The sequence below is a fragment of the Tupaia chinensis genome, unplaced genomic scaffold, assembly GCF_000334495.1.
Source record: "Tupaia chinensis unplaced genomic scaffold, TupChi_1.0 Scaffold000110_1, whole genome shotgun sequence".
Lineage (NCBI taxonomy): Eukaryota > Metazoa > Chordata > Mammalia > Scandentia > Tupaiidae > Tupaia > Tupaia belangeri.
In genome coordinates this window covers 2,893,455-2,905,365 of record NW_006159574.1, presented here as the reverse complement: position 1 = coordinate 2,905,365, position 11,911 = coordinate 2,893,455, and the positions used below count along the sequence as shown (strand labels likewise).

At 59.7% G+C, this 11,911-nt stretch overlaps 1 protein-coding gene across 1 annotated transcript in view; it reads left to right on the top strand.

Moving 5' to 3' along the window:
• Nucleotides 1-11,911, top strand: part of PTPRN2 (protein tyrosine phosphatase receptor type N2) — a 447,003-nt gene that overhangs the window by 75,792 nt on the left and 359,300 nt on the right. The window contains exons 4-5 of the mRNA XM_006143829.3: nt 1,563-1,665; nt 6,207-6,369. Coding sequence (XP_006143891.1) covers nt 1,563-1,665; nt 6,207-6,369 — 266 coding nt within the window. The remainder of the gene's footprint in view (nt 1-1,562; nt 1,666-6,206; nt 6,370-11,911) is intronic.

The following is an 11,911-nucleotide window of genomic DNA, read 5'->3' as shown; positions in this document are numbered from 1 at the left end:
GTCCCAGGCGCCTGCTCGGGAGGGACCCCCCGCGTGGCAGCTGCCTGTGCCCTCCATAAACACGCCACAGAATTTCCGTTACTTAAATGTCGAACGAATGCTCTCACGGGAAGTTTCTCTACTGCCTCGATTTTCCCTTTCCTGGTGGAGTGCGGACTCAGGCTACCCTCTTGGAGTGGCGTGGCTGGAACACTTCTGCATGTTTTCAACAGAGATGGCCCCTGGGATGGGCGGTGTGGCCACGCACACGTATGCCTCACAGTGTCTCAAGCAGCCTTTGAGAATGTGATGGGCTTCTTTGCGAGGTTATGCGGCCCTGAGGAGGGAGCAGAGACCTGGGCCTTCTTCCCACAGCGGCTCTCTAGTCAGGGCAGAGAAGAGAAGGAAGGCCCGTCTCCCCCGTGTGGCCATTCCCATGCTGCCACGCGGACCTGCCTGCTCCAAGTAGGACCGTTAGGCCAGCTGGAGGCCACCCTGGCTGGCAGAGTGGACTCCCATGGTGGGCATGCCACTGAACTTTTGGACACGTAGAAATATGGCAGGTGTTGAAATCTTGCCATCCGTGAAATTTAAAAAGCTTAGATTTGCATTTGAAAGAGCATTTAAGGATGCTCAAGAAGGCAGCGGGATCCATGAGCCCTCCTTGTAACCGCATCTGGAGCGCGTGGTTCTTAGCAAGCCCGACTTCCTTACTGCACACACGCATGCACACTCGCACACGCACACACCTCCACAGCACGTATGCACACACAGTCATCCTCAGAGCCGTCCTGACTTGAAGATCTTGGTAATGTGTTTTTGTACAGGGCATAAAATATCTCTCTGTAATTACATGATATTTAGTGATTAGATAATTATGGGTAATTGCACGGGGTAGTTCTAAGTGCTGAAGTGTTACCATAAGATCTAAAATGCACAAATTCATAATAATTATTCTTGGGAGTTATTTGGTAATTCTGAGCATAATTACCATGTGATCCTCAGTGCATGTAATTAATGCATAATCACGTGGATTTTGCCTTCACAACTCCTTCACCCGAGTCACAAAGCTCTTTGTCATAACATTTGAGTGTCGATATAATGTGATTGGCTCCCAGATGTGGTACATTAAGCCCCGCCATAGGTGCCCGCGGTAACTGCCCTGTTCTACTCCGGACGCCCGCTCTGGAGCACCGAGCAGCTGGGCGGACCAGCGCCGGGAGCCTGGGACACTGCGGGCGGGCAGATAAGGGGGCAGGCGCCCGTCAGTGAGCGCAGCGTGGGTTAGCAGTGTCTTTGCTGTGACCCGAACCTTCCAGGTAAAGGGTCCGTCTGTCCTCCGGCTGATCTCGTATTAGTGAGGCTCCTTGCTGTGCAGTCCGACGGCTCTGTCCTATTTGTTCGATTACTTATTGTTAATGTAGCGAGGTGTCCGCCATCCTCGGACCTGTGCCCCTGAGAGCTGAGGCAGGCGTCTGAGCCACAGCAGGCTTCAGTTTGCACCAGCTATGGGGCACTCTGGGCTGATGGCACAGCTCGGGCTAGCTGTCCACGTCGCTCACAGCGTCCCGTCTTCCCTGCAGGTCTCACGTGGCAGGATGACTACACCCAGCATGTGACAGCCCAGGAGCTCACAGACGTGCCCAGCGTGCGCCCACAGCGCCCCGACGCCTCCACCCCAGCCAGGTAAACGTGGACATGGTCACCGCCCGCCAGCCCCGGGCCTTGTCCACTGTCTGTTGTGTTTCGTTTTTAATGTGGCCTCTCTGCAGGTCGGGTGCCACACAGAAGGGGGCTTCCCTTTTTCGGCTGACCCTAGCCTGAGAGAGAAAGGTAGGCTGCAGTGACCTCTGGCAAGGTCTGCGCTCAGGGAGAGACGCGCCAGGGACCTCTCCCAGAGACCTTCGCAAGCACCCTGGACCCGCAGAGCCCGGCGGGACAAAGAGAGCTCAAGACTCTCCTTTCTCGGGAAGAGACGGCTCACCTAGGTGCAAAAGCAGGGTCACATCACACGGTCCTCATCCTCCCTGTCCTGCCTGAGCTCAGGACCTGCTCTGACCTCCAACTTCGTCCTCACCACAGACCGTGGGTAGTGGCCAGCAGTGTCCCCTCCTCAGAGGACACTGAGAATAGTCCAGAGACAGGCCGCCGTGAGAACGTGTGATTAGCTGGCCTTTGGGCCACTTTTCATGTTTAAAACACACAAGGAGCACTTTCCTGGAAGGTCTAGTTTGCAAAGCCATTTTCCTCTAAGACAGAATGTTCTAGAATGCAGTCCCTAGTTAGAAAGTTCCGAAACACAGTTTGCTGTCCGCCATGATGCCCATGCCCACTGTAGGCAAGCGGGCAGCCACCTCACCGTGACGGTCACTCAGGGCACACGTGAACCCACGTGCAGCGTCTCCCTGTGGCCACACTCCTGCTCCATCACGGGCAAGAGTGGCACCTGTCTGGAACACCCCAGAATGTCTCTATGAAATGGAATCGGGCCGGCCCACTGGTGTCTGAATCCTTGTTCCCGAGTGGGTGGGGCTCTCCACACTGCTTTTACGCTGTTCTTGGGCAGTAGTGGCCCATTGCCGGGTCCCCACGGCCTCCGCGGAGCTCCGGGCTGGGTGGGTGGCCTGGGAGGAGAGAGGGGCAGCAGAGCTGGGACTAGGGAGTAGCTCCCAGTGTCGGGGCGGGAACTGAAAGACGGGAGAGGAGCCGCCCCCACCTTCTGGCCAGAACTGTCTGAGACACGAACAGGGTGGCCCAGAGCAGCCCGAGCCCTGCTGGCTCGCCGTCTGGCCGGCATCTGTGACCATTTCAACGTCAGTGTGGCCGTAGAGGACATGCCCCCTCCACGGTCTGTCTCCAATGCCAGGCGAGAGGAGAAGCTGAGAAGGACAGCCCAGAGACGGAACCCCTCGTGGACGCCCGTGCGTGGCCTCCGCCCATCTGAGAACCTCTTCTCGTGTGGCCCGTTTCCAGGCAGGATCTTTCCAGGGAGGACTGGTGGCGTCTGTGTCTCACACAGTGTGGAAGTCTCTATCAGCTGGCCCACCTCAGTGCCCGGTGTGGTCAGGAGGGACAGCCCTGGGCTCTGAGTGGAATCGTGGGACGAGGCACCCTGCCACAGCACCTGCCTGTCATGACCCTGCTCCCCACCCTGCCCAGTGGCCTCGTGGACAGGCTGTTTGCACAGCGTGGTCCAGGCCTGGCCAACGGGGCCCCTCCGGGCTGCCAACCCAGGCGCAGGGCAGCCCACGCTCCTGCCCAGGTTGCTCCCGGTGGGGCGGTGCTCCTGGGCGCCAGGTGAGGGGCAGGTGTGTACATGACAGCCACCTGGACCCAAGAACATGCTGCCGGCTACAGGCCCCAGAGCAGGACCGGGACCGGGACCGGGAAAGCACGTGTGCAGGCCCGCAGGCGCGAGAGCATGCCTGACCATAAAACGGGCCCGCAGCGATCACCGAGCAAGGCCGCGGGGACCAGCACATGTGAACCCCCTGCAGAGAGGTTCTCCTGAGTGGGATTTTTGCCTCCAAGTTGGCGAGAAGTGGAGGCATGCCCTGTCATGGGACACTGAAGGTCAGTGTGGAAGGAACGGTGTCCTCCTGAGTGGGGCTCTACCTTCCGGACGCAGGGAGTGAGACTCGGCGTTCACCGCTTCATGCTGGTGCAGTACAGGGCCAGCCCGTGGGTTCTTGCCGCCGCGGTGGGGACACACCCGGGAATGGCTGTGTAACTGCGAGGCTCCTGGACGTGGTGTCAGGAGATAAAGAGGGCCCCGTGAGACACATCGCGCGGTGGCCCGACCCGCATCGATTAATCAGTGAGACTGACAAAGCGTGGAGGGTGCATGGATACCAGCGAAGTTCCACTCCAAAGACACTGTGGCACATGAGATTTCACCCATGCAACGGGGCCCAGGAGAACACCGTGATCCGTGAGGTGCTTGATAATTTACATGCCTAGTAGGTCTGGGCCAGCAGAACTTGAGAAGGCCCTAGAAACAGAGCACTCTCAGCCGAGACAGACCCAACCAGAGGCTTTCTGTCAGTCTCAGCTTTTATGAAACACGTGCGCAGGTGTGGCCTGACGTGCCGGCTCATCCTCGCTGCCTGCAGCTGAGCCCCAGCCTGATTCCTTTGCTGCTCATCTGTGCGGTGGGAGGGGTCTTCACACTGCAGTCCTCCCGGCCTCGTCCGTCCAGGTCACAGGTGTGCACGCACCTGCCCCAGGGCCATAGGGAGGCCTCAGGATGCAGACCCGGGCCCTTCCTGTGGGGCATGTTCCTGCTGCACCTCGCATGGGCCCCAGACGCATTTCTGAGAGTCAGATCACACCAGAGGCCCACGCAGACCGGCCGGCCCTGCCTGTGAAGCGCGGCTTCCTGACCACCAGGGTGGGTGCGTGATGTGCGAAAGGGACAGACTCCCCAGTGCTGCCGTCCCCGTGGCTCCTGAGCTGAGCTGCACCTCTGTGGGGCCAGCACTGATGTCACGCCGTGTCTGGAGGGAGCCCGAGCCTTTGCCTACAGGCGACCTTGTTCGAACTGCAGCATTGCGCTCTGAGAAGTGCGTGTCTACACGCTCACGTGTGCGAACCCGCATGTTCTGCGTGAGTGTGAACAGTTCAAGTGCTGTGACGTGTGATTGTGTCCTGTGGGATCTGTGTGTAGAACCAGAGGTGCCCTCTTCGAGGCGTTGACCTGGAGGATGCTCTGCGGCTTCTCCGCGTTGTCAGCCTGCCCACACGCTGGGCATGCATGTGTGCGCGAGGGTCCCTGGGAGGATTCTGTGGCATGAAAAGTGCTTCTGCCCATAGTATGGGCTGCAGAGCACTGGCAGGGCTGGGTCCCACCCCAGGGCCAGGGCGCTCCGTCTGCACCCTCTAGGCCAGCGTTGGCGTGGACTCACTTCGTGAGGCTCTGTCTGGCCTCATCCCCGGCCTGCGAGTGGACGGCACCTCCTTCCTAAGCTGCTTGGAGGGTCTGGGCAGTGACTCTGGGCTCTGTGGGTCTGGACCCCAGCCCGGGTGATGCGGTGTAGGCGGGTGTGGGGGCAGACCCTGAACTGCAGTGTGCAGAGGGCCTCGTGGGGAGGTGAGAGCCGGGGTGGCTGGAGAAGTTGGACCATGCAGTGACTGGGCCCACCTCACCTCGTACCCCATGTCTGGGAGGTCAGGGCACGTGCTCTACCAGGTCACCTCAGAAAGTGCACGTCAGCCCCGCCACAACGGACCCTGGGTGTGTCCTGAAGCTGTTAAACTGCCCCCTGCTCCTGGCATGCGGGACTGCAGGGTCGAAGCTTCCTCCCTCTGAGGACACTGCACCTGGCTTTAGGACAGGACATCAGGGAGGGAGGGTGGGGACGGAGACAGGGAACAGGCCACTGTGCCTCTCAGTGCCAGCTGGAGGGCAGACAGGGTGGGCGGGAGCTCTGGCAGATGCTGGGCAGGGCTGAGTGGGGCTGAGCGGGGCTGAGCGGGGCTGAGCAGGACTGAGCCCCAGGGCTGAGCACCAGGGCTGAGCAGGGCTGAGCCGGACTGAGCTGGACTGAGCGGGGGCTCAGCGGGACTGAGTGGGGACTGAGCGGGACTGAGCCCCAGGGCTGAGCGGGTCTAAGCCCCAGGGCTGAGCGAGGGCTGAGCGTGGCTGAACGGGGTCTGAGCGGGGTCTGAGCGGGGCTGAGCGGAACTGAGTGGGGCTGAGCCCCAGAGCCGAGCAGGGCTGATCGCAGAGGGTGGCGGCTCCACCGAGTGCTGGGGAGAGCAGCCCCTCTGCAGGCTCTGGGGAGAGCCCGTGCAGCCTGTCCTAGCGTCTGAAGGCCACCACGTCCCGGCTCCACCCTCAGGGCTTTCTTCAGGGGTCTCACCCGTCATGGGCCTGCCTGCGTGCCAGCCCCCAGGCCTCTTTGGGCTCTGTGGCACCAGCCACACCGTGCAGCCGTGATCCTCCGGTCGTGTCCCAGGTGTTCATTCTGTCCCTTCCTCGCCCTTGGAGGGGCCGTTGCTGGGACACGCTTTGGTCAGCCCCTCACTGCGGTGCCAAGGCACCCCTCGTGCCCCTCCTGTCAGGGCACCGGACCAGGAGGTGGGTAGGGACCGCGACCCGCAGTCCAAGCGCACAGAGAGGAACTGGCCGGGCAGGGGTGGCGCCCGGGCCTCTCCCTCACATGTACTCTGACCTGCCGGCCTGCACCAGCCTCATGGTCGATTCAAGTTTTCCTTTTGCTTTTCAGGACCCCGAAACTAAACGTTGAAAATGAAAGGAGGCGCCACCCGGAGAACAGCGTGGCCTTGGCTGAGACCCTTCAGCGCTACCTGCCGTCCCTGGGGGCCCTGTCACTGACCTCGAGCGCAGGCACGCATCCCAGGACGAGGCACGGCGAGGCCCTGGCTAAGGTGAAGTCGCGGCGCATCCCGGGAGCCGGTGTGTCTGTGCTGCCACGCACAGGCTCGGCGGACGCCCTCCTGGCTCTGGCTCTGGGGTCTTGGTGCACATCTCTGCCTGCTGGCGGCACGGGGCACGGGGCTCCATGGTGCAGCCGTTAGAGGTGCCGCGCTCCCTGCTCCTGCCCGTGGGAGTGATCCCAAGGATGAAGGCCCAGCTCTTTCCTGGGACAAGCACTGGGCGGCCGAGCGCAGCATGGTTCCACCCTGCAGGGGGACAGGGCAGCGGTGACCTGAGCACCGATGCAGGGCACATGGAGGGCCCTGCCTTTGGCCCTGACGGGGGCCATGCAGCCTCTGTGTCCTAGGAGGCCTGTCCTTAGCACACCTCCCCTGGCGCAGCCCAGGGTGCTAGGACACCAACTGCCTGTGTAGGCCGGGGAGAGGGGCTGATGGGGACCCCACAGTGGACAGATAGGTGGGCAAGCCTTGGGGAAACAAGCCTGCCTCCAGCACCCAGGCTAGGCTCCCGCGGGCACCCGGAAAGGAGCATGCTGTACCCACTGCCAAACTTTCCGAGTCCTCAGGTGGGAGGGACTCCCGTGGAATGGCCGGGCCTCAGTGGCGTTTCCAGTGGAAGGGCAGTGTGGGCCGTGATGACTCGTGGGGGCTGTCTCACTTTGGGTTTCCTGGGAGAGAGAGAGCAGGGACTGTTGTCTTTGGGCTCGGTGCCAGGGGAGCCAGACCCCACATGACAGCTGTGCTGTTCAAATACCAGCCCTGGTGGCTTGAAAACACGCTGGGCCCATGTGTGTGCGTCCCCAAATCCTAGCAGGGCAGAATCAGAGAAGGGACTGCAGCATGACCACACCCCGGGGTGTCCCCACCCTCACCCCACCCTGTTTGCCTCTCTCTGGGAAGCACACACACCCTCCGGCAACAAAAATCACACAAACAGCACAGACGTGGGGCAGTCTCCAGGCCTGGCTACCGTGGGCACTGGATTTGACGGCAGGTCAGGTGTCCCCGCTGCCCAGGTGGCTCACATCCACTCGCACGACCACACTCCTGGGCTGAGGCTGTGCTGGTCTAAGACAGGGAGGCAGCTATCCCTCCCTCTCCGCCTTGTAGTCATCAGAGACCACGGGCGCCCTGGAGAGCCTGGAGCAACCGGGTCACACTGTCCCTGACGTCCCTGAGCTCCTGGTGGTGCAGCAGTCACACCCATGCTGGCCGGCGTGTCAGGCAACACGCACGTCTAGAATTGCACATCCCTTCCAGAGGGTGTGTGCTGGCAGGACCCTGAGCTGGCAGGACCCCCAAGCTGAGCAGGATCCTGAGCTGGGCAGGACCCCCAGCTGGCAGGACCCCTGAGCTGGGCAGGACCCCTGAGCTGGGCAGGACCCCGGAGCTGGGCAGGACCCCGGAGCTAGCAGGACCTGCGTGATGCTGACCTGTGGGAAGCAGGAACACACCTGGTCTGCCTGTACATGCCAGTCCAGCCCCGGCATGTTGCCATGGCTGTGCACCGCCCTCTCACCATGGCTGTGCCCGGGCTGTGTGCCGTCCTCTCTCACCATGGCTGTGCCCGGGCTGTGCACCGCCCTCTCACCATGGCTGTGCCCGGGCTGTGCACCGCCCTCTCACCATGGCTGTGCCCGGGCTGTGCACTGCCCTCTCACCATGGCTGTGCCCGGGCTGTGTGCCGCCCTCTCTCACCAGCGCCGCCATCAGCCCCGAGGCTGTTTGGTGATGACCCTGAGCAAGGAGGCAGACTACTCTGGCCCCAGCAGTGCCTCGACTCTGGCCAGGCACAGGTGAAGAACGAGGTCCGACCAGGTCTCGGATGCCCACGACCTTTTCTGTGTGTCCCTGAGCCTGGCAGGCCAGGCCTGAGTCCAGGATATTCCTGGCTCCCAGGGCCTGTCTTCACAGGGACAGTGCAGGTCCTAGCCCTTACAGGTGTGTGCTGCCAGGGCGAGGGCCCCCGGCACAGGGCGAGGGCCCCCGGCACAGGGCGAGGGCTCCCGGCACAGCGCACGGGGCACCGGCACCGGGCGAGGGGCGAGGGCCCCCGGCACAGGGCGAGGGCTCCTGGCACAGGGCATGGCGCCCCGGCACAGGGCAAGACACAAAGGGGTGCGCCAGGTCCACCTCGGAGACCGAAAGGAGCTGTGTGGCCCCCACTGGCCTGCGAGCACTGTGACGAGCCCCGGGCACAGCCGATTCCGTTGCCGTGGTCGACAGCAGAGGCTGCCCCGAGCCGCAGTGGGTATGTGGGTATGCACCGCCTTTCACATGGGTCTTTTCCTCCAGGAATCATGAGGTCTCAGGCTCAGAGCCAGCCCCTCCTGCAGCTCTGTGGTCCTGGGGAAGCGGCTTGGCCTCTGTCCTTCAGCTGCGATGCTGCGGTCACAGCGACCGGGACGTTGTGGGGAAGAGAAAACACGCACAGCTCACAGCACCACGTCATGCGTGCTTACGAGTAACAAGAGCGAGGACCCCTCGCGGCCCTCCTGCGCTCCCGGCTCCGGGCTCTGCTCTGCGGAGAACAGGGAAGGGCGGCTACAGCGGGCCAGCCTGTTGGCAGGACTCTATGCGGCTTGACCAGGAGGCCCAAGGGTGCGGCTGGGGTGCAGGCGGTGTGAGCAAGAAGGGGAGACCCAGCGAGGAGGGGCTCTCAGACCCCCCTGCAGCCCTGGGGCCTCCCCCAGAGCCACCTCCCTCGCCCGACCGCCAGTGCCTGGTGCAGAGCACCATGTGGGGACCGCGGTCCTGGACGCAGCAGCTGCCTTAGGTTTCGTTCCGTGAATGCGTGGCCTCGGTTGTCCCACTGCGGCCCCTTCAGTCTTCGTTATTTTGCTGAGTTGTGAGCAAATGAGAGTGAGATGTGGGGGTGGCTCGCTGGCTGGAGGCATGTCCCTGAGATGCCCCACCAACTACCCACGCTGCCACCTGCGTTAAAGCCAACGGAGCGGCTGGGTAGAGGCTCCCGGGGAGGGAGGCGAGAGTGTCACCCGGCTGCAGTTCCCAGGGGCCTGCCCTGGCAGGCAGAGGTTCTGCCAGCTCCAGCCGGGGAGGGCGGCCCTGGACAGGCAGTGATACCCCAGGACCGTGGGAATCCGTCCTGGGAGTCTGACCGGGTCCTAGGGCTGTTCTCGAAGCAGACTTCCTCCCGAGGCATTCTGGGCTAGGACCATCAGCCTTCAGGAGTGTGTGGTCAGCCTGGCCTGGGGAGGGGTGGAGCTCTTACGGGGTCCAGCTGCTGGCTCTGACGTCTCCCCAGGGTCACAGGGCGGTGCGTGGGTCACCACCACGTCTGCCGCCTCTCCATGTCATAGAGACCGGAACGAGCAACGCCGGGCAGGACCAGGTCGTCTGCAACCGCCCAGCCTAGCAGGGCGGGCTCCGGTGATATAAGCCCCACGTGGCAGGCACCCGCTGCCGGCGTGGCCTGGACCACGCGGTTCTGCTGGTGGCCCCGCATTCTGGCTGCCAAGCCCTCCTTTCCCTTCGCAGCAGCCCATTTAGAGTGAAGTCTGCAGTCTCCCTGACACCGGGCCATTTCAGCTTGGTGGCCCTGAGGGCTCTTCAGAAACTGAGCACTCGCTGGCATTTTTGGATCAGTTGTTTTTCCTTCTGTGTTAAGAGAGATGCTTCTCAGGGATAAAGCTACAGGCAGACCCGTGTTCGTTATTTGTCGGCCAGTGTTTCCACGAGGAGAAGGCTGGAGTCCTCGCTAATGAACAAAGACTGGTGAAAGGTGGATCAGCTCGTTCATGATGGGGCTGAGATGGTGCAGTGTAGACCTGGCTGCCAGGGCCCCGCCCCCGGCAAACCCTCCTGCAAATGCAAGCTTATATATGGTGACCTCTGACAGCACAAACGATTTCTAGTGAATTATTATTTTATGAATTACCATTTTTAAGGCACCTATCATCAAAAAAATCTAACTCTAACATAGATAGAGAATATTCTGAATTTACCACCTTTGTGAGCTTTCATATCAACTTCTTCACAGAAGCCCTGGGGAACATGATCAAAGCAACCCACGCCAAGCTCTGGCTCACCGAGCTGCTGACACCCGCTGAGACAGCTTCGTTCTCGTGTCTGCGTTGTCAGTGGTGGGACTGACTTCCTGTTTGTCGACTACAGGACACTATTACCCACTTCCTCTTCACTAGTGAGGAGGTTTACACTGGAATTTGTTACTTGACAATACCATTAGTTAACTGTTTTAGTTTGGAAACATTTAGAAAACATGTTAATGTACAAGAAACTGCAAGGTACTGGGATTTGAAAAACAAAAGTCCTTGCCCTAAGGATTTTACTGGTAAGAGAGAGAAAAATGAAGCCCCCCCCCCCAAAAAAAAATGCACTTAAAAAACTTGGTAAGTGCTGACATGAATGAAACTCTGAAAGTAAAATGAACAGTAACTCGCATGGGCACGCAGGACCTTCTGAGAGGATGGGCATTGTGAGGCAGCGAGAAGTCACCTGCCAATGATGATAAGATGGACTTACCATGCGGAATGTCCGCAGACCATCCCCACTCCCTCCCCATGATGTGAACAAGCCAGATGACCTGTTAAATTGCACCTTTTAAGAAATCTATGGGCTAACCTTGTAGCCTAATTGTTAAGGGAATGTGATGCCATGTGACCAACCGTGGTTCAAAACTTGGCCCTGGTAGCTTGAAAAAAATGCCAGGCACAGATGTATGTGGGCCTAAAGTCCTAAAAGGATGGAGAAGTAGAGAATGTATTGCAGCATGATCATGCCCCATTGGGAGGTGCTTTCTCCTCCCTCTCTGTTTATCTATCTGTGTCTCTCTTTGGTGAGCACATGTACCCTCTTGCAGCTAAGAAAAATAATATGTAATAGAGGGCTAGATGGTGGCAGCAGCAACTCAATGCCTTGTGACCCTGACCCACATGGAAGGTTCTGGGTTCACATCTGAGACTCCCTGAACACTCTGGAAGGGTGGAGTGGATCGTGGCATGAAGACTGTAGGGGACTCTCTCTCTCTGGAGAAAGAGACATTAAAAAGGCATCTTACCAGATAGCTGAAGATACAAAGAAACCAGAATAACTGAACTTCAGAAAGTGGTGACCCATGCTGAGGCCACAGCTCCTTTCATACAAAATGGAACATAGGAGAAAAACAGCCATAGTAGAGAGAAAAATCCCACTTAAATATTAAGGGAGTGTTGACAAGCACATAGACTGTTTTGAGAGGCAGGCTGCACAGCGGGTACTCCACTGCCTAACTCTTCCCTGCAAGCTTTCACTGAGAAATGAGATAGTACATAAAGAATGGGAGAAGGGGGAGGGGGGCTGGAAAGAGTTCTTCCTAGCAATTCAGGTCTTCGGAGGCTTGGGAAAAGGCAAGGTAGTGGAGAAAGATTTATTGTGTAGGGTACAGAAAGCCAGGGTGGGATTTTAGAGGAAAGAGAAGTCTTTAAAAACTCACAAATTAGAACTTGGGCCACAAAGTAGAAAAAGATCTCCCAGGGTTCTAAACTCTAAGCAGCTAACTATATCCAAGTCCTGC